The sequence below is a fragment of the Poeciliopsis prolifica genome, unplaced genomic scaffold, assembly GCF_027474105.1.
Source record: "Poeciliopsis prolifica strain line A6 unplaced genomic scaffold, Auburn_PproV2 SCAFFOLD126, whole genome shotgun sequence".
NCBI lineage: Eukaryota > Metazoa > Chordata > Actinopteri > Cyprinodontiformes > Poeciliidae > Poeciliopsis > Poeciliopsis prolifica.
The window spans coordinates 81,229-107,635 of NW_026562501.1; the positions used below are offsets into that span (position 1 = coordinate 81,229).

At 41.1% G+C, this 26,407-nt stretch overlaps 2 protein-coding genes across 2 annotated transcripts; one reads left to right on the forward strand and one right to left on the reverse strand.

Annotated features, from left to right (window-relative positions):
• The first annotated feature begins 15,903 nt into the window (after positions 1 to 15,903).
• On the forward strand, positions 15,904 to 17,185 carry LOC129355175 (2-aminoethanethiol dioxygenase-like). Its single transcript, XM_055024714.1, is given in 4 exon segments — positions 15,904 to 16,108; positions 16,190 to 16,348; positions 16,351 to 16,589; positions 16,591 to 17,185. Coding segments are annotated over 3 exon segments (756 nt in total). The 5' UTR covers positions 15,904 to 16,108; positions 16,190 to 16,332; the 3' UTR covers positions 17,092 to 17,185.
• Positions 17,186 to 22,162: 4,977 nt separating this feature from the next.
• LOC129355197 (early growth response protein 2b-like) lies at positions 22,163 to 23,795 on the reverse strand. The gene is given in 4 exon segments (XM_055024740.1): positions 22,163 to 23,016; positions 23,018 to 23,468; positions 23,471 to 23,524; positions 23,599 to 23,795. Coding segments are annotated over 4 exon segments (1,113 nt in total). The 5' UTR covers positions 23,717 to 23,795; the 3' UTR covers positions 22,163 to 22,526.
• Between the last annotated feature and the right edge of the window lie 2,612 nt (positions 23,796 to 26,407).

Below are 26,407 nucleotides of genomic sequence, written 5' to 3' on the forward strand. Positions count from 1 at the left end.
AAACCTGAACAGTAAATCGTTCTTATTATTTTCAGCTTATTTCACTTGATGGGTCATTAACCAAAATGTCCATTAAAATATAAATCAATTAGCAGTAAATGAATATTTATTGTGTTGAGAAACTGATTATTTGTAATCTATACACATTTCCTTGCCTTCGTAGAGCTTTCTGTAAATGTTCTTTAAAACGCTGATGGTTTGGATCAGTGCAGCGTCGGCTGATCGTTTCATCATTGATTCATCTTTGATTCTTCAGAACCTGCAGCAAAATGCGGCACATCGTCTCTAAGTCTGCTGTTGAAAGTGTCAGAAGCAAAAAGGCTGCGCTCTCTTCCTCTTGCCCATATAAGGAAGAGGCTGTGTTGGTTGCCAGGGAGACGGGTAATAACAGGTCGATGGCTGAGCGGATCAGAACCAGGCTGAGGATTCATGCTTAACGGCTGAGTTATTTCTGATGCCTGCAGGGAACAAACATCTGGAGACGCTGTGGACACTTTCACTGCAGAGACGGAAAAGACACTTTCTAGTTTTTTGCGTTCTGGTCTGACTGGATCCTGTGTGCAGTTGACCTGCTGCTGCTCCACTTTCAGTGTTGTTTTAGTTTAGAGTTCATTTTCTGCATGGTGATTATTGACCAGCAGTTTTTCTTTCTCTTGGTTTTTGTCTCTGGGGAGTTTTGCTGTCCGGCCGTCTGGCTTGTTTCAAAACGACCTGCTGTGTTTTTGTTGGGGAATATTTAGTTATATTTGTGTTTTCTTCATTATTATTCCTCAAACTTTATTAAATTGGGTTTTAACTGGTTTTCAGCTGTAAGGTTTCCAGCATAGACGTCTGGTTTTATTGTTGTACAATAAAATAAACCGACAGGCTTTTGTGAGCTCAATAAACTGTATTTCACTGGCAACAGTTGCTCTGGTCATTTTAACAAACTGGCAGAAAGAGGTTTAAGGTTCTGGTCTGTGAGTTTATCACAGATTAAACCAAACAGGAAGTGATTCTACAGTTCTGTCAATCTGTTTGTAAAATCCACTTTAAATTCATTTCTTCCATGTTTTCTCAGTTCTGGCTCCTCTTTGGTTTTGGAGCTCAGTAGATCTGGAAATGCAAACATGTGACTGAAAGTTCCTGTTTCATTTCAGTCTGTTTCAGACAATGTCATGAAAACTGCAAATATAGTAGATTTGATGTTTCCTATGTGTTGTTGGAATATTCTTGGCTTTGACACAATGTACTTAAAATCCATTTTAAAATAGTTTATTGAATATTTGATGCAATTCTGACTTCTTTCAGTTTTGGATGCTGGTTTTGGATAAAAGCCAAAATAAAGAACATTTTTCTGAGAAAGCCTAGAAAAGAACCGAGATGCCTGTAGATATAAATAGAAAGTTTATTTCTCTCTGTTGCTGTTTTATTTTCGTCTGTTTCAGGAAAACGCAGCGAGTGAGGCAGAAGTCATGTTTCGTAGAGATGTGCTGCTGTGATTTTTTTCTCTTTCTTGACCCAATTCGTTGCTATCTGGAGGGAAACATTGAGGATGAACAGGAGGCCTTGACAGAATGTTAACTGACTTGTTATGTTATGGATCATAACTGCCTCTGAGTGTGTCAATAAATAAAGCAGGCGTGTGTTGATCTTCCACACAGAGAGCAAACACCATAACACAACACATTGACGTCACGGCGGCCGCTCGCACGCCACCGCTCTCTGTTCGCGCTCCCGGCCGTGAAGTCACCTCGTTGACGTCGCCGTCTTTGCGGGGAGAAAATGTGTTTTTGTGAAACGGTCGTGTCAGCGCGAGCATCTGCAGATTGTGACCCCGTCACAGCCCACGTGGGCCGCAGATAAACACATCTCTGCTGGCACCGAGCGGCTGAGAAAATCAGATGGAAACGCGGCTCACAGGCTGCTGTGAGGAGCTCAACTTAAGCAGACTATAAATTAGTTGCTGCAGGATTATAGGAAGCACTTCATGTCCCGGAAATGAAGAACGACGCAGGGATACGTGTGATGTCAGTGTCTGCATGTGAACGTTCCCTCTGGGATTGTTGGCCTCCAGATTCAGTTTCCTGTCTTTACCCCGAGGACAGCAGTCTGTCACTAAACACATTTGGATCCCCTCACGTTGAAGTGTCAGAGGGATAACGGCACGCAAGTCTCCAAACGCCCCTTCGGTGCTTTTTGAAGGACTCGCCATGTTGGTTACAATCTGTTCGTACATCCTGACTGGTTTCATGCTGGTTTTACTTTCAAAGCTGGTTTTTCTTTGTACCTGCTGGAGGAACTGATGATTGAGGCCTTTTCATTTACTTTATTTGAATTGAAGACATTTAAGTTGTTCCAGCTTGTTGGAGGAACAAGCCAGAGATGGCGCCCTCTAGATTTCCCTCCTGATGGTCCGGTGGACTCGGTTCTATTGGAACCAGAACATCGGCTCCACCTGCAGCTGCTGTGGTTTTGAGTCAAACCGGCCTGTTCCCCTCCTGGCCTGTGGGGGCGCTGCACCAACAACCACTGAAGGAAACGACACTAAAATCTCTGAGTGCAACTTCCTGCTTCACAAAACTTAGCAATGGAGTGATGTCAGACTTTAGCAGTTGGAGGATTTCTCTTTTCTGGTCGCTAAAGATCAAGCAACATTTCTCCCACTAGTTTTAGACCAGTCCGCTCGTTTTGGTAGAATTTACCCAGAATGCCCTGTGCCTTTGGAGCGGTCTCCGGTGCGCTTGGTGCTCATATCTGCATTTTAACCAGTTTGATAATGACTCATTCACACCTCCCCAAACAAACCAACCGGATTTCCAGGCAAGTGGACTGGAGTTGGATCAGGCTGAAGGTCGTCTCAGGCTGAAGGTCGTCTCAGGCTGAAGGTCGTCTCAGGCTGAAGCTCATCTCAGGCTGAAGGTCATCTCAGGCTGAAGCTCATCTCAGGCTGAAGGTCATCTCAGGCTGAAGCTCATCTCAGGCTGAAGGTCATCTCAGGCTGAAGGTCGTCTCAGGCTGAAGGTCGTCTCAGGCTGAAGGTCATGCTGCTGTTACTGCTGCTGCTGTGCAGGATCAGGATGAATCATTTCGATTTGGGTTGCATGTTGGGATAAGAGCCGATTTACTGATCACATGAACAAAATGTTCAATCTGGATCTCATGTAAATGTTGGGCAGAAATGTTTAAGTTTCTGCAGTTGAGACAATTTAGAGGATGATGTCAGCTAGCCAATGCTAACACAACAACATGCAGCTGAAGCGTCTGAATGGCTCTTTGTTAGGAATCAGTTCGATTATACTGGTGACATGAAGGAGCTTTATTGATCTTTATAAGCTGTGATACAGTAAAAATACTGTTATTTTTATTATAGCTGATTATTTTAGGCCATTTGTTTCACTGGATGGAGAAACTGTTCTGTTATTTTCTTTTCTACCAAAGGTTCAGTAACACTGAGCATGAACTTCACTCAGTTCACTCAGTCCAAGTCAACATTCATCATAAAACATCTGCCAGAAGGAAAAGTTTATAGTTTTACTCAGGTTTGTTTGTAAGTTCTGGACCAGAACCGACTCAGAACCACTTCATCAGAGCTGCTGCTTCCTGCTTCCCAGACGATTCAGATCCGAAACCCAAACAAGTTTTACGTCCCAGAGCGAAGCTCCGCCAGCTTATTGATCTGTGAGTGGATCAATACGCTGATGTTTGCTGAATTATGTGACTTTTTATTGCTTCATGCATTTTAGCATTTATTTATGAGTTGGAACCAAATGGGAATAAACAGGAATTCTGGTTTCCAACATTCCTGGAACAACAAACTATCAGTTTTGAATGCGTTTATTTCCTCCTGTTTCTGGGATTTTAACGCTGAAAAACCTTTAATTAGAGGGCAAATGATCCAAACTTCATCTGGTTTCATCCTGAATTAACAGTGAAACATGCAGGCTGGTTACTAGAACAGACAGTAAATTCACTGGTTAAACTGTTTTTCTGTGTGTAAATGTTCCTGCTGAACTGCCAGCGTTTCAAAGACAAAACAAGGTAAACTGTTTGCTGTTTACAGCCGTGATCTAAATATACAAGGCGCTGTGTGTTGATGGCCTGCTGCTCTGCAATAAGTCATCCTGTTTATTTGCTTTGGACGATGACCCAGGCAGGGCTTCCACTGCTTGGCTCCACATCAGGACACAATCACTCCGTCTATTTTCAGCCTCTCTGCACTTCCTGCTTGTGGAGAAAAAAGCCAACATGTTGCTGGAGAGGAGAGGAGAGGAGAGGAGAGGAGAGGAGAGGAGAGGAGAGGAGAGGAGAGGAGAGGAGAGGAGAGGAGAGGAGAGGAGAGGAGAGGAGAGCAGAGGAGAGGAGAGGAGAGGAGAGGAGAGGAGAGGAGAGGAGAGGAGAGGAGAGGAGAGGAGAGGAGAGGAGAGGAGAGGAGAGGAGAGAGGAGAGGAGAGGAGAGGAGAGGAGAGGAGAGGAGAGGAGAGGAGAGGAGAGGGAGAGGAGTGACGTCACGCAGTGTTTTCGGTGTCAGGTTGTGTGGAGGTGTGTCAGATGCTTATCAGACGGAGGCTGAGGAGCTGCGTGGGTGACGGCTCCACGCACGGCGGCGTCCTGCTGGTCGCTGACCGGCAGCACATTTTATTTTTACTGGAGGTGTTGGAGACGGCGGCTGATTCAAGGGACGCTTCAGAAACTCAAAACCACATCACCGCATAAAACTCAGGATCAAATGTAAAAATCACTAAAATGACTCCATAGCAACACAAAAAATATCTAACATAAGGAGAAAACATTCATCCATCCATTATCTGTGACTGTATTTTAAAAGCATTTCCTCCTTTTGTCAGATTCAAACTGCAGCCTGAACGTTTTCATTTTCATCCCAAAACTCATGATGACAACATGGCCTTCAAATGAACCTGTATTTTTATTCTTGAGCTTCTATTTAAATAATAAAGAAAAGAAAAAATACTCAAATGTGAATATAAAATCTTTCAGTTGTAATTATAATTCAATAGAATGTTTTTGAAAGTAAAAATTAATCATCAAAATGATCACTATTGATGATTACATCAGGCATAATAACCTAATTAATTATATTTCCGCTATTATTAGATCTATCTTAGATTATTATTTAAATGTAAGTACAAACAATATGAAAACTAGAGTGCAGTGACTTTTTATGATGATATTCTGCTGGATGAAAATAGTTTGTAAACCTCAATAATTATTTACGTTTTTACCATGCAACTTGTCAGGTTTAAACCCCTAACATTAGTAAAACACTACCTGGAAAGAAAGACAGAACACATCAGTTAAGTTTTACTCGCGAGGAGAGTGCCCCAGAGACGTACATCAGTTACAATCTCCAACACACTCTGAGTACGTCTTGGCTCTCAACGCCTTTTATTTCCTTAGGTCACCCTGGTTACACAAGGACACTGTAGCTCTAAAAAGGCGTTGGGTAAACAATTCATCACACAGCTACAGTGCCAGTTCTCAATTCCCAACTAAGTGTTAGATACAAATACAAATACAAAGACCAGGAGAATACAATGCCCCTGGGATCGATTTGTGTTTCTTTTATCTTTGAAGCGATGATTCTGTCACCTCGGATGGCCAGAGCAACATCCAGTCTGATAGGAAGAATGGGTCGTTTGCATACAACCCAAAGTCTCAGGAACTGAACTTTATGACCCCAGAGACAACAAACAAACTGTAACCTCAGGAGATGCAAAGACAGTACTTTGATAATGTATATTGTGATTGCCTCTTCTTCTATGTAACACAATTATCTTGTACGTGATAATCTTGTTCTGGACATCAAACAGAATAAGTAGTTAATCTTCACAGTAACAGTTTTACAGCATTCCAACATACATAGTAAGAAAAACAATACATGGGATAACTTACATACAATTATTCCAACATTTCCCCCTGTTTATCACATATTTGTTGTAATTCTCATATCCTTCCTAAAAATACAAATTTAAATTTTAAATCCATACACCACGTCTTTGTAAATATTATATTTACGGATTATATTCAAAGCTTAAACATTCAGATAAAATGCTAAGAAAAACACACATAATCTTTCACTGTTCAGTATGCATTTCAAACAAGCAAACTTCTTTCAAACAATGATCTACTTAAAAGGGTCAATTTTTCATTAATTTTCCTACAGGGGTACTTGTGGGTTCTGCTATTTTCCATTAGGGAAATTATTTTTCTCTTTGGCAAAGAACGCAAACTTTTGAATAAGATGACATCCACCTGTCGCCAGAACAGCTGCAAAGCAGAATCAGAGAAAACCAAGATGCAATATGTCCAAAGGCTTTAGTTCGTCTGTTCGCGAGTTCGAAACGAACATCCATTCCCACTCTGCGTCTGAGTGGATTCTCCACCTCTCATTTCCATCTGTGGCTGTTATTGTGTCGGCATAAATATGGACACCGCTTCTCCAAGCAGCCGCACACTTTCTTCATAGCCAACAGCATCAAGGACAATCCTTTCTGGATTGCAATGAGAGATTGTAGCACTTGTCACGCATAGCCTTATATAGTGCATGTTCCAAGTTCCTCACCTTTCTGCACATTTATGGTGGATGAAATTTATTCAATTTACGTTTCTATTATTTTCCAGCACATACCAACATATGGAAAATTCAGAAACCCTGTAACCACCTGATTCACAAAACTACAAACTCAGTTCAGTCTAAATTACCTTTACAGCATTAACCAAATCTTACTTGTTGTTTATTTCAAATATTTTATAAACTTTCCTTACACAAATTCCCAAAAAAAAGGTATTCTTAAATGCTTTTACTGATTCGTGTATGACTTAATCAATAACAGATATTTTGTCTACAGCTTGTCTGTTTTCTTCAACACATTTCTTCAATCCATTAATTTTAATCCATAAATTAGTGCTCTGAAAATGGCTAGAATAGTAATATTCAAATTAGTATGAACTATAATTCCTTTAATTTTTTCCTCCAATCATTTAACCAAAATGTGTTTCATTATCACTATAAATTTTCAATTACACCATATCTATGAATTGTTACTTTCAAAATAATTTAGACATTGTCAGAACACCTTTCAATGGAGCACAAATTCAAATTCATCAACATCCATTTTCACCAAAAACATATCTTTCCTATCCGTTAACATCATTTAAAAGGACATACAAGTTCTGAAAATCTTCCTCTTTTACTTGAACTTAAATTTCTCAATGAGTTATGCCTGTTATTAGGTCATTTCAGCACAAATGTTCTTAAAGTTTTTTAAAAAATTTTATTCATTTTTTTTCTTTAAAAATATTTTTTTATGTTTCATAAGTTTCAATATAATCTCAATTCCCCCCTTATTGAAGTATTTTCTATATGGAAATACATCAATCAAAGTCCACTACTGCAAATAAAAATTGTGATGGAACAGATTCATCATTGTACCTTAAAACAAATCCTTAGTATTCAATGCTAAGTTTTCTTTCTCTATTTCACTGTTCCAGGTGTCTGTTATGCATGACAATTTATAGTTCTACATCCAACACCTTTAGTTACGCTACTATTGTCACTGTTTTTACATTTGATCAATTAACCTAGTGTCTTCAAAGAATTGTTACCCATTATAACGTTTGTCAAATTTCACAAGGTAGAACATTTCCCTTTATCCTCCAAAAGATGTTTCTAGTTGGTTCTTCTCCAAAATACTGTTCTCACTTTAATAAAAATTAGCCTTTCCCAAATGAAATCAAAATCCCAAATTGCCCAATTTCCAAAAATGTGTCAATTTAATGACCAGTAGCAATTAATCCTGGATTTAAAATTTCTAAGCCTCTGTCAGAAACCAGGTTACTTTATCCACATGTTCTTTTCTTTTCAAATCAAACTAGTTACATTGATAGGGTAGGTTAAAGTATCAAATGACACTTTATTTTCTAATATCAAATGATTAATTTGATCACTTTCTCAATTTCTGTGTACAATTTGTTTGCTATTTTCATTTTATTTTCTGATTTTATTCTAATCACACAAAGTCATACTATGTAATCACAAACATTAACACAACAAACAAAAAACATTTAGTCTCGTCGTGTTCAGTCACAGTCAGTCTATTATCTACATTTTTCTTTCACTCAAATTTGTTAAAAATTTATTGAAGCTTCAAATATTTTCCAAATGTTTTAGCATTTTTTAATGTTTTCCTGTTTGTAATTTAGTCTTCAAGATTGTAATTACCCTGTGCACATTCTGAAAGATCACTAACGTTATTAGGGCCTTATAACAATTAGTAATTTCCTGCTGTTGAAACATGTTGTCAGTTTCAATAAAATATAGATTAATTTCCTTTATTTAGAATGATCTATTCCATTTTAGATGCATCAAAATACTTAAATACCACTGTCTCTATAATTTTCAACAATTTAAGTTCTCAACAAATTCCTTCATTCAGGAAATTTCTTAAGTTTCAACTTACTTCCATAACTTAATAGTTCAAAGACCTCTTTATTTCTTTATTTTGTTTTCAGGATTGTTCTAATAATTTTTTTCTTGTTAATGTTTTATCTTTATTAGTTTGTTTACTATTTTGTTAAAGATCACTGCCCTTTTCTTAAAAGAAAACTTTCACAACAAACATCATTTATCTTTACGAAAATTTAAACCTTCACAAGATGACTCTTTCCCAAAACACTTCACATTATAGTTTTAAAGTTCACATCATCTTACTCATTAATAATTTTTTAGTTGTAGAATTTCATGATGTATTAACTCCCTTGCCAAACATAAATGGTTATAGATTCACTTCTAAACTTTCTTGATTTTTTGTTCTCAATATTCAGGGATCACTAGAACAACTTTTCAGAATTTCTGCATTGTAGAATCATTAAAAACATTTATTAATGCGTTCTTTGTTTATTTGATAATTCTTATATGAACAGATTAGCAAGCAAACAGTCTTGGCTGTGATCACAATGTGGATAAAATATATTACCCTTAATATATTTTATATACTTTTCCTTGTTTTTGTATAGTTCTTAGGTCACTTTTAGCTATTAGCTTTATTGCTGCATTTGTCCTTTCTCACCAACTTGCAACCTTCCCCACAGGAGAGTCGTAACCAGCACATTCCTAAGTTATACTGATCTATCACTGGAACTAACAAAACAGTCTTTTTCTCATCAAAGCATAAATTGAGACATTAAACTAGATAATGTCCTCTCAAAAGATCACAGTACCAAATTAGTATTTTCTTTACAATTGTACATTAATATAAAAGTATATTTATTTTACAAACTGTCCAAAGAATTTTAACTGATGTTTGACAAGTTATGTTTACCAATTTTAGACCCAGCGTTTTGATGTTAAAAATTTACATTTAACATTTCCATATTATTTCATTAATCTCAATTAATTTGCTTGCTTAAACAATCCACTCTAAAAGAAAATGGTCCTTTGAACTTAGATGGGCCATAAAACAATTTTGCACCTCCTCCATGAACTTTCCCTCACCTTGTGAAAGGAAGTATTTCATGGCAGCAGGAAAAATCTGCTGTTTCATTCAGATTTTAGCATTTACATCTCAAATTTATCTTTTAACTTAAATTGTTTGGGGTGATTAAGTTACATTCTTTAACCTTTTATTATGCACTGATGTTTTGTCATCAGGACTTGTTCTCACCTTTATATGACAGCTTAAGATGTTGATCTGATGTTTAGGGCTGCTATTCAATCTATTTTCTTTCTGTTGAACCAGCTGCAAGATCAGGGGGATAAGGCACAGCTACAACTTCTGCCTATTGTAGTTCCCATTGTGCCTATTGGTCTCCTGAACAGATCTGTTGCTCTGTCCCGCTGACTTTATTTTCAACATTATCTCCTGTTTATTTTGTCTTTTTATGTTTATCTGTATAACTGAGATCATAACATTAACTTTTCCGTCAATCATTTGTGTCCCAAATATTTCATCTTTCATCTGCACATTTGGAGTTTTGTTTTGCTAACTTTGTAATTTTCTTTAGCTAAATATTTCAAACAAGGTAAAGTATCCTTTTATTGGGTCGATTTATTAAGTTCTAGTTCATAATTTTTTCTCTCATCCTGAAATTGTTTTAGAAAAACAGAGTTATCCTAAACTCTAAATACAGCATTTCTCCAGTCAGCAATCAATGCTGAATCAGAGCTGAGTGGTTTTTATTTGGGCAATCTAATGAATAATCACAGAACAGTTATCCTGCTCTTTTGAGGACATCTGTTTTTCTCCTGACTTTTCTATTTAGTTTCATTTTTATTTATTATATACCTAATTCATAATCACTTCTAATCATGTCACTACATTTTGATATCTTCAATTGTTTCAAACTGTTTTTCCATTAATCAATAAGTTATTTCAAACTTTAATACCTTTCTGACATCAACTCCTGTAAATTTCAGCAAACTTTCCTGTATTTAATCAATTTCTATTTATCAAGAGAGTTGCCTCTAGTTTATTCTGTACTTTAATTATCAATAAGTCCTATAGATCTATTAATATTATCCATTTTAATAGAGTTTTGTTCATTATTAAAAGAATGTTATTTGTTAAGGGCTTCTCTCTCTAAAGTTCTGCTCTCTTTTTTTTTATAATCAATTCATAAAATGTCCCTAATTTTTTTTTTATTTTTATTTTATTCCTCCTTAGCTTAACAGGAATAATTAACATTCTTAATATTTTAATTGTCAAATCTATAAAATCATTATTCATATCACTATAAACATCCTTAGCATTTTTAGTTATTTTTTCTATGAGATCTATTTTCTGTTTCCAATCATTAATTTCTTCCAAACTGCTATGAGATCAACTTTAAATGCAATTATCATTCCAATTTCATCATTTACAAATCATGCTTTTTGCTTTCTCACTTACTTGTTTTCCTTTTCACTAAGTTATTGCAAAGACCTATTTACCAAATCTACAACTCATTTTATCAATTCATGCAAACCATGAGTTATTAGTTTCATTAATTTTTATTATTTATTTATTTTTATGAAACTTTGAGTGTTTATCCTCATCTTTTATTAAACATTCTTATTCCCCTCTTTTTTTATGTTTCTGTCTGCCTCTTCAACTTTTATTCCAGCTTTCAGACAGTTTTTTATTTATCTAAGTGTTTTATTTTACACGGATCCTAATCTTTAATAAACTTCTAGTCGTTTGATTTTAGACTGTCTATTGGATTAGTTTTACTTATCTCTTTCCCCATTTTTTTTAAAAATTTTTTTATAAAATTTAGACCAGGTTCAAACTGATCCTTTGGACCTAGTCTGGCGAGGTGCTCTTTTGATAGGTTGCAAAGGCGCAGAGGGTGTTGCTGCTGCTGCTGCTGCTTCCTCTGGCTCTTGCATATCTCCTGCTTGCTCAATTAATCCCTGTAGGGTCCTGGCATAAATTCATCATCTTCCCTTCTATAAAACAACACTTTCTTTTCTTTCTCTTCCTCTCTTTCTTTCTCTGCCTCTTTTTCTTTCTTTCTGCTCTTTTGCTCTTTTTCCCTTCTTCTCTTATTTGTCATTTTCATCTACACTCCTGTTTGTTCATAACCTTCTTTATCCATCAAGTTTTCTTTGTCCTTACATTTTTCTCTTATTTTCCTTCTCAATTCTGCAATGTTTGCAGTGCTTAATTTACCATTTAAGCCATATTTGTGTACCCAGTATGCCAGTGGTTCAACTGCTCCTGGTTCTTGTTTCTCAACTACCTTCCAATCTTTACAAGTTAAATCTTCTAGTTTTATTTTACTCTTATTTTTTCCCATTTTTTAACTATGTTTTGGTCCAGTGTGGGGTAACACCTGGTGTGTTCTAACACTGGAATATTTTCAGCAAGATGGTGATAAAACTTCCTGTCTGTGGTAAAGTTCACTTCAACTCTTTCGAGTGGAACTTTCTTGCCTACATGCATCCACAGAGGTCACCATTTACTTCCTTGCTGTTTTGGTATGAAATCAAGTATCGAGTGATACTTAAATTTCCTTTCACTCTCACATACACACACTGTTTTTTGTCACGGAATTTAAGCGCCTGTTTCGCTGGACTCCGCCGTCCATTTAAACACGGGTATTAGTCGGGCCCCGTTCCCACAACAGGTGGGGTTCGTAAGATCTCAAACCACGTGAGGTTGCAAAATACCGAAGCAGGTGAAGTTTGCCAGTCTTCATCCCAGTAGGGCTTTACAAGACCTCCAGCTAGGTAAGGTTTACAAAGCATTATTTTCTAGTTTTTTTATGATTTATTATTATTTTTTTTTCTTCTTTTATTTTTTTTATCACTCTTTTATTTCTTCACTTTTTTCTTTCTTCAAGCAGGGGACTCCGTCATCCCACGGACTTTAATTACTTCTATGAGTAAAGGACTCCGCCGTCCTCACGGAATTTAACTGCTTGTTTTAAGTTACCTGATAGTGTCTAGAATTGTCAGGGTTTTATTTCTTCACTTCTTATTCTCTATTTTATTTATTTCTTCACTTCTTATTCTCTATTTTATTTATTTCTTCACTTCTTATTCTCTATTTTATTGCAATATCAATCATTCACCACTTCTTTTTAAAATAAAATCCTACTCACTGATATGTGTCAGTCTTCCCCTGGATGTCCGCCAACCCCTCGGATCCCAGCCTGTGAGAAAGGACCAGTCCCGGAAAGGGTCTTAGTGCTGTGGCCACAGGCTTTTCCTGGATCTCGCTCACCCGCTGGAATCCTTAGGGTTTCGGGACTCCGGCTTGAAGGACCAATTTAATGTCAGGTCTAAACCCCTAACATTAGTAAAACACTACCTGGAAAGAAAGACAGAACACATCAGTTAAGTTTTACTCGCGAGGAGAGTGCCCCAGAGACGTACATCAGTTACAATCTCCAACACACTCTGAGTACGTCTTGGCTCTCAACGCCTTTTATTTCCTTAGGTCACCCTGGTTACACAAGGACACTGTAGCTCTAAAAAGGCGTTGGGTAAACAATTCATCACACAGCTACAGTGCTAGTTCTCAATTCCCAACTAAGTGTTAGATACAAATACAAATACAAAGACCAGGAGAATACAATGCCCCTGGGATCGATTTGTGTTTCTTTTATCTTTGAAGCGATGATTCTGTCACCTCGGATGGCCAGGGCAACATCCAGCCTGATAGGAAGAATGGGTCGTTTGCATACAACCCAAAGTCTCAGGAACTGAACTTTATGACCCCAGAGACAACAAACAAACTGTAACCTCAGGAGATGCAAAGACAGTACTTTGATAATGTATATTGTGATTGCCTCTTCTTCTATGTAACACAATTATCTTGTACGTGATAATCTTGTTCTGGACATCAAACAGAATAAGTAGTTAATCTTCACAGTAACAGTTTTACAGCATTCCAACATACATAGTAAGAAAAACAATACATGGGATAACTTACATACAATTATTCCAACACAACTCATTCATTTATAAATATTTAGTTTCTTCTTTGTCCACAGATCCTCCATTTTCTTCAAGCTTCTGATGCACCGACTGCAGTTTCTGACCAACCGGTGATCAATAAATAGCCGACCTACTGATATTGACTTTGGTCCATGTTGATGTTTTTGTGCCAAAGAGGCTAAATGTAGCGACAAGTCGGCAGCAGAGAAAAAGGAAACTGGCTGATTTTCAGAACTTTGCAGAAGTTGATCAGATCATTTAATCAGCTGATCTCTAATTTCCCAAAGTTAAGAAAAATCAGGCCGATTAATCTGTGCTTTATTAATGTATTCATATTCTGTTATTTTCAGAGGAAAAACCACTGATGGGAATCTGACATCATGGCTGAGGTGCTTCCTTGTCCTTCATGTGTGGGAAAAGCGAAGCATGTGGTTCATACATCCGGTTCTGGTGTGAAACGGGTCGCGGATCCTCTTATTGGAGGTGTAAAATAATATTCATATATATTTGGAAATACAGGCCTGTGCTTTTCTGTTATGTGACATGAAGTGCCAGTTTAAATGGACTGCTGCCTAATTTTTATCTGGAACAAAACTCTCCAAATATAATTTTTTATAGAAATGACCTTTGTTGTCCCAAAGGAGGGAAGAGTCCAACAGTGACAGGCAATCAAGGCAAGTAGATTCACACGAAGATAAAAATATTAAATACATAAATAAGAATAAAGAATACCATATTGTACTGTAAACACATTTGAACATAGTGTGTAGGTTTTAAGGATGGCACATTCTGATCCAAAGGAATGTATAAGTGGACAGGTTTCTTTAGTGTTTTATTTGTGCTATAAAACACTATTTACAGTCAGTGACACTGATTTTGTTGGAAGCAGTGACTGAGTTTAGCGTCTGGGAAGACAGATCTATGTTTGTGCTAATTTGTGCAGCCGTTTGAATCTGAGGAAAATTTCTATCTGCTGATTTTTTTCTCACAGAGCATATCTAAAATCTTCAAAATAAAACGCGGCTCGGCATGTCTTGGCTTTATGCTACTTTATTAGCAGATGTTTGCAAAGCAGCCAATTCAGGAGCGCCATTCATTTTTCTTAGATTGGCTGAGCTGCGACTGCCAGGAACTGAGACAATAAATATTGGCTGCTAAGATAGAGCTAAGACGCTTTCTGCTGTGTGTGACGTATATTAGGGCGTATTTAGTGTTAAAACTATTAAATATAAGCATTTAGTTTTGTTAAGCATGTGGGATTTGATCTTTTTACAATTTGATCTTTTGAAAACATGTTTTACTCTCCAGTTAGTTTTGCTTTTGTGCTGCATTATTGAAGATCACAAAAAAAAGCTGAGCTTTAAAATCAATTGAAAGATTGATCAGTAGAGGAAACGTTATCGTCCCCTGGTTTGGTTTGAAATCAGGTGAACAGAGGGCAAGAAGGTCAATGAACATTTCCTTCAATCTGAAGGGGATTTTTCAATATGCTGAAAAAACTTGATGCTTTTGCTGAACAGTTTCTTTAACTGGTGATCTTGTAATCTGTGGTTGTTTATACGTGTTGGGAAAGGCTCTGAAAATGTTGTGGAAACCTGAGTCATGATAATCAATGTGGAGCTGAAAGGACTTCTTGTCAAGGCTGAAGAAGTTAGATATGTTTATAAAAGTTAAACATTTTCATTCACCTTCTGCAAAATATTTGCACAAAGACTGTCTGACACTACTAGCAAGGAATATTTGTTCAGGTTAAAAATACAAGTCGCTGTTTTTTACAAGTGAAAAATGGAACAAATTTCCTTTAGTTGGTTCTATAACAGATTATTTTATTTTGAAGAGTGGAGTTGCAGCTCCACATAAATTCAGTTTAAAGGACTGAAAGTTGCAAAGGTCGCTGATCCCCTGACTTTCAGTAACATTTCTTTGCAGATTTCAACAAATTGTGGAGTTTTCAAGCCTTGTTGGTCAGAAACAATTTTAATAAATTCTACCATGTGGATCCAACTCTTGTTTTTCTAAATCCTTGCAGTTATGTGTTGTATGATCATCTCTCCCTGTAGAATCTCATATTTTATGGTTTCTGTATAAAAAAGTCCCTGAAATTAGACAACAGATGAAACCAGTTTTAATTGGATCTTCAGGTCTGTTAATCGCCTTTTGTTTCAGTTTTTGATCCATAAACATCCAACTTGACACAGTTTGACATAAACAGCCTGTTTTCTCTGCCTGGTTATCGCTACACTTCTGTGGCATGTTGGGAAATGTAGTTTGTCCTTTCGGAAGATCAAAATCTCAAACTAGCAAATATATCGACTGTAATCATTTAGTCATTTTTAAATAAAGTAATAAAACTGTATTAAGTCTTCTATCAGTATTTCAAGTTAATTTTATTATGTGACCAGAAAGTAGAGATTTTTTTTGTAAACAGTAACTACATCTCCCATGATTCAGTGCGGTCGCGCCGCTGGTGCGGACGTGTTTGACAGTTATTGAAAAATGGGGTTTGGAAGTGAAACGAAGTGACGGTTAAATTCAGATTTTCTGCCTAAAGGTTACAGATTCAGAAATTATTATGAAGTTGGTAATTTTTTGCGAAGATTTAAACATTGGTGTGTTTTTAAAATAACAAAGCGACTAAACGAACAACAGGACGTGGAATACATAGATTATTATAGATGTTTATTCATTGTAAGTCAATATTCCGTTTAAATATTTAATGCTTCGACTGAAACTTGTTTACTTTTAATTTTGTAAAATAATTTTAAACAGTTCGGCGCCGAGCAAAGATCTTTCAGTTCGAAGCGGTTGGACAGCGGAGTGGAGCGTCTTGTCAATAAACTATCTTGAAGCTAGCTGAGGAGCTACGGCTAACCGCAGGCAGCGGACCCGGGCAGCTGAGCTCCTGATCCGGGATGATGCCAGGCGACAGCACATGACTTCCATCGTCCAGAGAATAGCCCGCCAGGCTCTGCTCACCTTCAGGAACCCGCCGGGACTCGGGGAGGAGAGCGGAAAGACCTTCGTGGAGAACCACGGTAAGCTGAAGAGCCTGATGACGGAAGTCCGAGCGGCGGACCTGAAGCTCGTCCCGCGGAGAGCCGAGGACAGCGCGCCGCGGCCGAACCCGTACCACCACGGAGTGCCGCCGGTCACCTACATGCACATCTGCTGCGACGGACCAGTTCAGCATGGGGGTATTCCTGCTGAAGAGCGGCGCCTCCATCCCGCTGCACGACCACCCGGGCATGCACGGCGTGCTCAAAGTCCTCTACGGGAAGGTCAGGATCAGCTGCTTCGACCGGCTGGAGCGGCACGGCGGCGGGACGGCGCCGCCGCCGCTGTCCCCGGCGCAGATGGGCGCTCTGCGGCGCTCCGTGCTGCGCTCCTCCGCCGAATACACCGAGGAGAGCGGGCCCTGCGTCCTCTCCCCGGACCGGGACAACCTTCACCAGATCGACGCGGTGGACGGGCCGACGGCGTTCATGGATATTCTGGCCCCGCCGTACGACCCGGACGACGGCAGGGACTGCCACTACTACCAGGTTCTGACCAGTTCGGAACCGAACTCCGCGGACGGCAAAGAGAAGGAAGTGTGGCTCATGGAGGTCTCCCAGCCGCCCCACTTCTGGTGCGGAGGGGAGCCGTACCCCGGCCCGGAGGTCCACCTGTGATCCGCCCGGACCGGACCGGGTCAAATGGACCTGCGCCCGGTCCGAACCGGGCCACACTCGTTCCACTTCAGAATAAAGCTCCCCTTACAGACAATGGCTGATAAATACTTTAGAGATTCATTCCGATTTTTAGGATTAGATTCTAAGCGACTTTCAAATGAATCGATCCGTTTGAGTCGATAACTGATTGAAACAAATACGATTAAAGATCACATACCAAATCCACCTGTTTATATTTAAACATAAGATTTTTGTGCATAAAATTCTTTTGTCACAAGTCAAAACAAAAATATAAATTATTCATAATATAATTTAAAATAAATGGACTGAAAATGATTCCTGAGCTTTTGGATCGATTCATCATTGCGATTCTCTACAGAATCATTTTTTTCTGCACCTCTAATAGAAACTTTATAAACACTAAAAGAGTCATTAATAACTGTTTATTGTTGAGGGTGAATTTGAGACTGCATGCTAAATAAAACATCTTTAAATGCTTATTGTGCAAAGGATTTATGTCTGAAATGTTTAGTATAATAACTAGATTAGATATATTAAGGGCACTTTTTCTCCTTATGGCCTGTAATTAATGGTTTATAGATAGTAATTAACATATCTATGAAATATTTCTCAGCCATCTGTAAACAGGAGCCTCGTTGTAAAGTGGTTCTATTGTTCAAATGAAACTGACTCAGAATGTGATTTTCCTGCAGGCCGTCAGTCATTAATCTGCTGCTCCAGAGCTGGACTTTATGACACGCTTTATGTTTTTAGTAATAATTAAACAATACACCAGAGGAGACATTTGCTGCTCTGTAATTGAACATTTTCAGACCAGGAGAGATGAATTAACATCAGTTTTCCTTCTGGCATCACGAACATCCTGCTCTCTGCAGTTTGCGCTCTGATTTATCCGTCTGTCTGATTGGTTTCTGTTCATTCTGGGGTTTGCATGAAGGATGCAGCTTTGCATCAAGTAATCTGTAGCCGCCGACTCGTCTTCCTGCGTTTCAGCCGCAGAAAGAAAGTCCAGATTTCTCCCGTCGTCTGGACTCTGCGGTTTTTCTCTCTGAGATTCTCAGGGAACCTGGATGTGATGTTTGCTGCATTAAATCAAACCTTTGAGATTCTGCTGGTCGTTTTGTGGATCTGCAGGTTAAATAAAAGTAATCTACATGGTTCGGTCTCATGGTTTTAAGCTGTGCAGAACAAATAAAAAGTCCAGTTTTCAAAGTTCACTAAATGATGTGAGAGGTCGCTGCTGCCACCGTGTGGCGGAGGAGGGAACAGGAAGCAGATGAATGAGTTGATAACTGACAGACTTATGTTGTTTGATCAATATTTGATGAACAGATTGAAGAGATTTTTCTGCAGCTGTTCCCCATTTAGGGAAGTGGATTAAAACTTTGATTATAAATCACCGAGACATTTGAAATCTGCCCTCATAAAAATCCCGTCAGGGCTTTAAGCAGCTAAAATTCATCATAAAATAAGTTTTTGCCCGATTTAGATCCTAAAAACTCAAATAAAAGCAGACAGGAAATCTAACATTGACATGTAGAAACAGCCTCAGCTTTTCTTCTGCTCTCCATCAGTTCGGTGTGAAGCTGATCTGATGATTCATTTTGAATAAAGTTACCAAAATTTGCTCAGTTTTTTTTCACAGAATTTGAACCGGCTGAAGCTGCTCTTTATTCTCAGTGAAAAATATTTTTAATACAGTTAAAAATATTTTCCTCTGAGTGTTGTTCCGTCAGAAAATGGTGTTTTTAGTGATTTGATTTATGATTTCAGTTCAAGTCTTAATCTAAACTGAAAACCTGCAGGGTGTTTCTTGTCCAGGAAGAGACCCGTTTACAGGCTGTGAACGGGTCTCTTACAGGATAACTAACATTAGAACTAATATTAGTTCTACTAATAGAACTAACATTAGTTCTACTAATAGAACTAACATTAGTTCTACTAATAGAACTAATATTAGTTCTACTAATAGAACTAACATTAGTTCTACTAATAGAACTAATATTATTTCTACTAATAGAACTAATATTAGTTCTACTAATAGAACTAACATTAGTTCTACTAATAGAACTAATATTAGTTCTACTAATAGAACTAACATTAGTTCTACTAATAGAACTAATATTATTTCTACTAATAGAACTAACATTAGTTCTACTAATAGAACTAACATTAGTTCTACTAATAGAACTAATATTAGTTCTACTAATAGAACTAACATTAGTTTCTACTAATAGAACTAATATTATTTCTACTAATAGAACTAATATTAGTTCTACTAATAGAACTAACATTAGTTCTACTAATAGAACTAATATTAGTTCTACTAATAGAACTAATATTAGTTCTACTAATAGAACTAACATTAGTTCTACTAATAGAACTAATATTAGTTCTACTAATAGAACTAATATTAGTTCTACTAATAGAACTAATACTAGTTTCTACTAATAGAACTAACATTAGTTCTACTAATAGAACTAACATTAGTCCTACTAATAGAACTAATACTAGTTCTACTAATAGAACTAATATTAGTTCTACTAATAGAACTAATATTAGTTTCTACTAATAGAACTAATATTAGTTCTACTAATAGAACTAATACTAGTTCTACTAATAGAACTAACATTAGTTCTACTAATAGAACTAACATTAGTTCTACTAATAGAACTAACATTAGTTCTACTAATAGAACTAATACTAGTTCTACAATAGAACTAATATTAGTTCTACTAATAGAACTAACATTAGTTCTACTAATAGAATTAATATTAGTTCTACTAATAGAACTAACATTAGTTCTACTAATAGAACTAATACTAGTTCTACTAATAGAACTAATATTAGTTCTACTAATAGAACTAACATTAGTTCTACTAATAGAACTAATATTAGTTCTACTAATAGAACTAATACTAGTTCTAATAGAACTAATATTAGTTCTACTAATAGAACTAACATTAGTTCTACTAATAGAACTAACATTAGTTCTACTAATAGAACTAATATTAGTTCTACTAATAGAACTAACATTAGTTCTACTAATAGAACTAATATTAGTTCTACTAATAGAACTAATATTAGTTCTACTAATAGAACTAACATTAGTTCTACTAATAGAACTAACATTAGTTCTACTAATAGAACTAATATTAGTTCTACTAATAGAACTAACATTAGTTCTACTAATAGAACTCTGGAGATCTTCAGGTTCAGGCTGTTGATTCAGTGGACCAGGCAGACATCTGAACGTCCCTCAGGACTGTGAACCTCTGCCTGTTTGTCACCAGATATGGTGCAACATTAAGTTGTTGGGTTTTCCTCCATTCACTCTGTGAGTCTCTCCTGTACCGAACCGCACCAGCCGGTGCCACACCCTGAGCGGAAGCAAGGCCGTAACTGTTCACTGTGTTCAAACTGCAGGAACATGCAGGGCTGAGTGTGACTTTCTGAGCTGATAGTGAAGCTCAGACATTCAGATGCCTGCAAGCTTCCTGTAGTTCATGATCAGCGTTCAGTGAGGAAGAGGCAGACTGCCTCCACCATGACGCCTTCTCTACTCATCTGGTAAGTCGTCTACAGACTGTTCACTGACTGGGACTTTCACACTATGATACCTGCAAATACCTCATCTGTCCAGGAAGATCTACACAAGCAGAGATTCAGGAAGAAACAGCAACCAGTAGGTTCCACTTGGGGGACTAGAGGATTGGAGGACTAGAGGACTGGGGGACTGGAGGACTAGAGGACTGGGGGACTGGAGGACTGGGGGACTGGAGGACTAGAGGACTGGGACTGGAGGACTAGAGGACTGGGGGACTGGAGGACTGGGGGTCTGGAGGACTAGAGGACTGGGGGACTGGAGGACTGGGGGTCTGGAGGACTGGAGGACTAGAGGACTGGGGGACTGGAGGACTGGGGGACTGGAGCATTGGGGGACTGGAGGACTGGGGGACCGGAGGACTGGGGGACTGGAGGACTGGGGGACTGGAGCATTGGGGGACTAGAGGACTGGAGGACTAGAGGACTGGGGGACTAGAGGACTGGAGGACTGGGGGACTGGAGGACTGGGGGACTGGGGGACCGGAGGACTGGAGGACTGGGGGTCTGGAGGACTGGGGGACTGGAGGACTAGAGGACTGGGGGACTGGAGGACTGGGGGACTGGAGGACTGGGGGACCGGAGGACTGGGGGACTGGAGGACTAGAGGACTGGGGGACTGGAGGACTGGGGGACTGGAGGACTGGGGGACTGGAGCATTGGGGGACTGGAGGACTGGAGGACTGGGGGACTGGAGGACTGGGGGACTAGAGGACTGGGGGTCTGGAGGACTAGAGGACTGGGGGACTGGGGGACTGGAGGACTGGAGGACTGGGGGTCTGGAGGACTAGAGGACTGGGTCTGGAGGACTGGAGGACTGGGGGACTGGAGCTCAACACCTGAGCGGTGGAGGTCAGTAGTTAGAAACATGAGTTATATTTACCCTGTAGGTATCCTGGTATCTAGAATCACAATGTGAATAAACCCCTTTACGTTCAGACCCACCAGAAGGTACTGAACCCATGTCTCTGATAGGAACCATCTGGGCGTTTGCTCAGAGCAGCATTAAAAACGGCGAACTGGAAAAAGAGATAAAACATGGAACATTTTTCCTTTTTCTTTTGTTCATGTTCTGCAGCAGGAACTGCATCCTGGTGCTGAGCAGATCCACCTCAGACTGTTCAGACTCTCATCATTCTCTGCATTTCACTGCTGATGTGTTTCCTGTACCTGGACAGTACAGGAAACACTTCAGTACCTGTCTGAACATGCACTGTAGATACCCCAGATGTCCTCTACGGTGTAAACTTTCTCTAAAATTACTCATCAGTGATCTGTAAGCCCAGCTTCCATCTGTTACCCTGAAGGCCCCATGCTGAGTGATGGACCGGGTCCAGTTGTCTCTGGTTTCCCCCCAGTGCAACCAGAACCAAATCGGCTTTGGTTCAGAAACAACAAATCACCAGAACCTCCTGAACAAAAAACCAACATTTATTTGCATCATCAACAAGAAGCTGCTTTAGTGCTCGTCACGTTTGCATAAGAACTCTGTTTGGACTCTGACTTCTACATTCATCAGGTAAAACGTGGAGTCGGATCATCCTTCCAGTTCCCTTCCTGAGCAAAGAACTGAAACATTCAGCATCCAGAGGCTGAACCACCTGAGCTGCTGGAGGATGATGTGTCCAATCTGGGCTGTTTGGATCCCTGAGCATCAGAACCCAGACAGGAAGGTCCTGGACCAGAACCCGAGTCTCTTCTAGCTGCTCAATCTATTCTGTCATCTAAACTAAACTTTCTGCTCACTTTGCAGATCAAGTTCATAAATAACGAGATGATTTTAGCAAAAAACGACATTTTCTGTGAGATCATTAGGAGGCGGAGGATCTTTTCTCCTTCTGCCGCAGGTGGATCTTCATGTGCCGCCGCCGCTCATCGCTGCGTGCAAACTTCCTCCCGCACTGTTCGCAGGAGAACGGTTTCTCCCCGGTGTGCGTGCGGATGTGCGTGGTGAGGTGGTCGCTGCGGCTGAAGTTGCGCATGCAGATGCGGCACTGGAAGGGCTTGTGGCCGGTGTGGATGCGCAGGTGTCGGCTCAGCTCGTCGGACCGGGAGAAGCGCCGGTCGCAGCTCTCCGCGGGGCACGGGTACGGCCGCTGGTGGACCGGCGTCTTGCTCGGCCGGTTCGGGTACTTCCGGGGTCTCAGGATGGGCCTGAGCGGGAGGTTCTGGTGGGTGGAGAACGCTGCGGACATCGGGCCCTCCACGGCCGCGGGTGGCGCGGCCAGCGTAAAGTTCCTGATGGTGTTGAGCGGCGTGAGCGGCGGCGGCACCCTGAGCGGGTCCAGCGGGTACGGGAGACTTCCGGTCCGGGAAGGCCGACTGGAGGTCCCGCTGGCAGCTCTGCTGGTAGAAGCCGCCGTACTCGGGCATGATGGACAGCAGCGCGGGGCCGTCCGCGCCGGGTTTGGGTGCGGAACTGTAGTGCTGTGGGGGGTGGTAGGACCCGGAGCAGGTGGGCGGCGCCAGGTATCCCGAGGCGGACTGGTCCTGGTACATCTCCCCGCTGCAGGAGTAGGACGGGGCGGGGTGGGGGTGCGCGTACATGTGGCTGATGTCCGGCGGGCCGTGCGCCATGCCACCTCCTCCTCCAGGTGCGTAAATATCCGGCGCGGACCCGGGCTCCGGCGCGGCTGCGGAGATGTCAGCGCTGACCACGTTGACGGGGTCTCCCGGTGCCCACGGCGCTCCTGCCCCCCTGGAGTCCACGGAGAACCGCCCGGTGAACGTGCGTAAAGTGGCCGCGTACTGCCCAGATCTCCGTGGGTCTGCAGCTCAGGTGAGCTCCTCCCCTGGAACAGCAGCTCACCTGGAAAACACAGAAAAGAGGCGTTAAGCTCAGCAGCTGGAGGCGCTCTGCCGCAGCCAGGTGCGTCAGCTCACCGCCTCCATCCTCCTCTCCCACCGGCTCCTCCTTGAACACGGTCAGCCGCCCCTCCGCCGTGTCCGCCACGCCGCTCAGAGACGCAGAAACTCCCTCCAGCAGAACCTTCGCGCTCATGCCGAGGATCTTCAGCCTGGTTCCTAACACCGTGTCCCGCGGCGCCGCTAGCGGCTCTCGGCGGTTCCCCTCATGCTGCCGCTAAACCCCGCTCCTCTCTCCGCCTCTGCTCGTTTTAACGGCTCCCACGCGGCTCACGACGCTTATAAAGGGGCTCTCTGGGTGTCCCTTGACGTCACTGACCAAATATGGACTTGGCCTTAAAAAAATGAGGGAACTCCAGAAATAGTGCAGCGGAGCCGCGATGAGGCGATTATTACAAATCAAAAGATCAAAGCGTGGAGATCAAAATGAGACTTTCAGTCACGAATTTATTATTTATTCCCAAACATCATCACGCATCATGTTCACATTTCCTTCAGGGGAAAATGAGATGCGGGATTCGGAATTCCGGCCGCGGTGTCTCCATAAAAGGTCCTCCGGTCTGGCGACGGGAGCTCCGGCTGCTTATATGGCCGCTATCCGGCGGAGCGGAGCCAGCGGGGCCCACACACCGGCGGCAGGGAGCGGCTGGAGGCCGGCTGAAGCCCGAGACATCCATCCATCTGATCATCCATCTGATCATCCATCTGATCATCCATCCAACCATCATGCCAAAAGTCCACAATTAAGGTGGCCTAGTCAAAGTCTAATCTAACAGGTTTTCATCCTGAATCTGATTCCGATGAGTTTCTATCGCTGTGATAAAAACTCATCTGAATCCAGAAATGTTTTAGAAACTGAACTGGTTGGTTTTTATATTTTATATTAATAAATTAAATCATGATTTGAAGCTGCAGTTTGATTTTGCTCCGGTTCTCTTTGATGTTTGTTGCATTTCATGTCTGAAGGTTTTCCCAGAATGTTTCCCCCTAGTGGCTGCTGGAGGAACTGCCCACTCTTCCTCTGCTGTTTTCTCCTACTGCTCTCCTCCTGAATCATCTGCAGCTACAACTTCTCTCTTCTCTCCGGTTCTGGTGCTGGGTTCTGGTTCTGTTGCAGGTTTCTTCCTGTTACAATGGATCTGTGCTGTTCTGGAGTCCAGATCTGACTGAATATCTCGAAGCTGATCCAGTTACATCCTTGCCGTCTCAGAACGTCCCACTGACCACCCGGACCTTCATCCTGAGCCGTCATCATCATTCTGAGGGCCAAAACGGCCCCGAGCCACACTTTGGACACCCTGATCTAGAAGTCATCCCATAATACCAAAACTGCATGTTTTCAAGATGGAATAAATGCTTATTACACAAAATGACCAAAAAAGAGAAAAACCTAAAATCTTGCAGGTTTCCATAGCATGATGCTGCCACTGCCGCTTCACTACTGGAGGACTTTTATTGTTTCCTTGTTTTATCATTTTAGGAGATCAAATTTCAGGAGTCTGTCCACATCGGCACGCCGCACTGTTCAGATTTTAACTGGTGTCTCCAGTTCAGTGTGAATCTGAGAGCAGGAACTCTGCAGCCTTTCAACGCCCACAGATCCAAAAATGTTGCTGTGCATTGTGGCTGTGTGGCGAGCCGCCCACCCTGTGGCAGATGGGGGTTTGGTAGCAGCACACACACACACACACACACACACACACACACACACACACACACACACACACACACACACACACACACACACACACACACACACACACACACACACACACACACACTCAGTGCAGTGAATGGAGTCAGAAAACACACCCGATCTGACGTGTAAACCTCCCACACACTCCGGTTGCTCTGCAGCAAACAAACTGGATCTGCTCTCCTGTTCCTGTCAGGTTCTGCTGCAGCTCATCTTTATTTTCCGCTCTCCGCGTCTCCGTGGGGACGGCGCCCCGCGTCCACCCTTCGCCCACGCTCCTGCGGGCCGCCGGGGCTCTGGGGGGTTTGTGGTTTTGTGTGGAGCGGCTCTGGGTGTCAGCCGGGGGTCCGGCGGCCCGGCAGAACCCGCCGCGCCCGATTAATCATCTGTCATCTCGGGGTTTTTGTTAATATGGATCTTTGTCTTCGTCTTCGGCCGCAGCTCTCCGCCTGCTGCCCCTTTAACATTTTTACAAACAGAAAAACAGACAGAAACGCAGCAAAGCGCAGGTTTTAAGGTGGAACCTGCAGCAGCTGTCGAGCCACCGTGACCTTTGAGGCCTCAGCTTGACCTCGTGTTCAAACTGTTCCCAGTTCTTTACCATCTGATCTCAACCTGCATGTTTTGCTCTCACTGCCAGATTCTGATGTTTTCATCCAGTTTAAAAGACGCTGCAGATCTGAATCTTCATAAAACGAAAACAAATCCTTATTTGTGGGTCGGATCCGTCGTCTGAAGTCGTTCCGGCCTTTTTTAGAAGCAGCTTCCCTGCGTGGGTTCAGAGCCGAAGCCGGAGCTGTAGGAGGCGGTGAGTCACGGTGGAGGGAAAACCTGCTCCAGTTTACACTTCAGACCTGGATTATTGCTCTGGTTTGCTCCCAGTTTGTGGGAATGAACTGGTTTAGTGCTGGTTTTGATTTCCTGGATTATTCCTGGATTATTCCTGGATTATTCCTGGTGGAGTCGGATCGTTGCCGATCGACTCTGGTTGCATATTCATGTGACAGTATTGACTGCTGGGGGTCGGATCATAGACTGGAGGATCTGCATGAATGAGAGGCTTCAGAACCAGAACCAGGCCCAGATTATTAACCTCTGGACAGACTCTGGTTCTGATGGTTCTGATGGTTC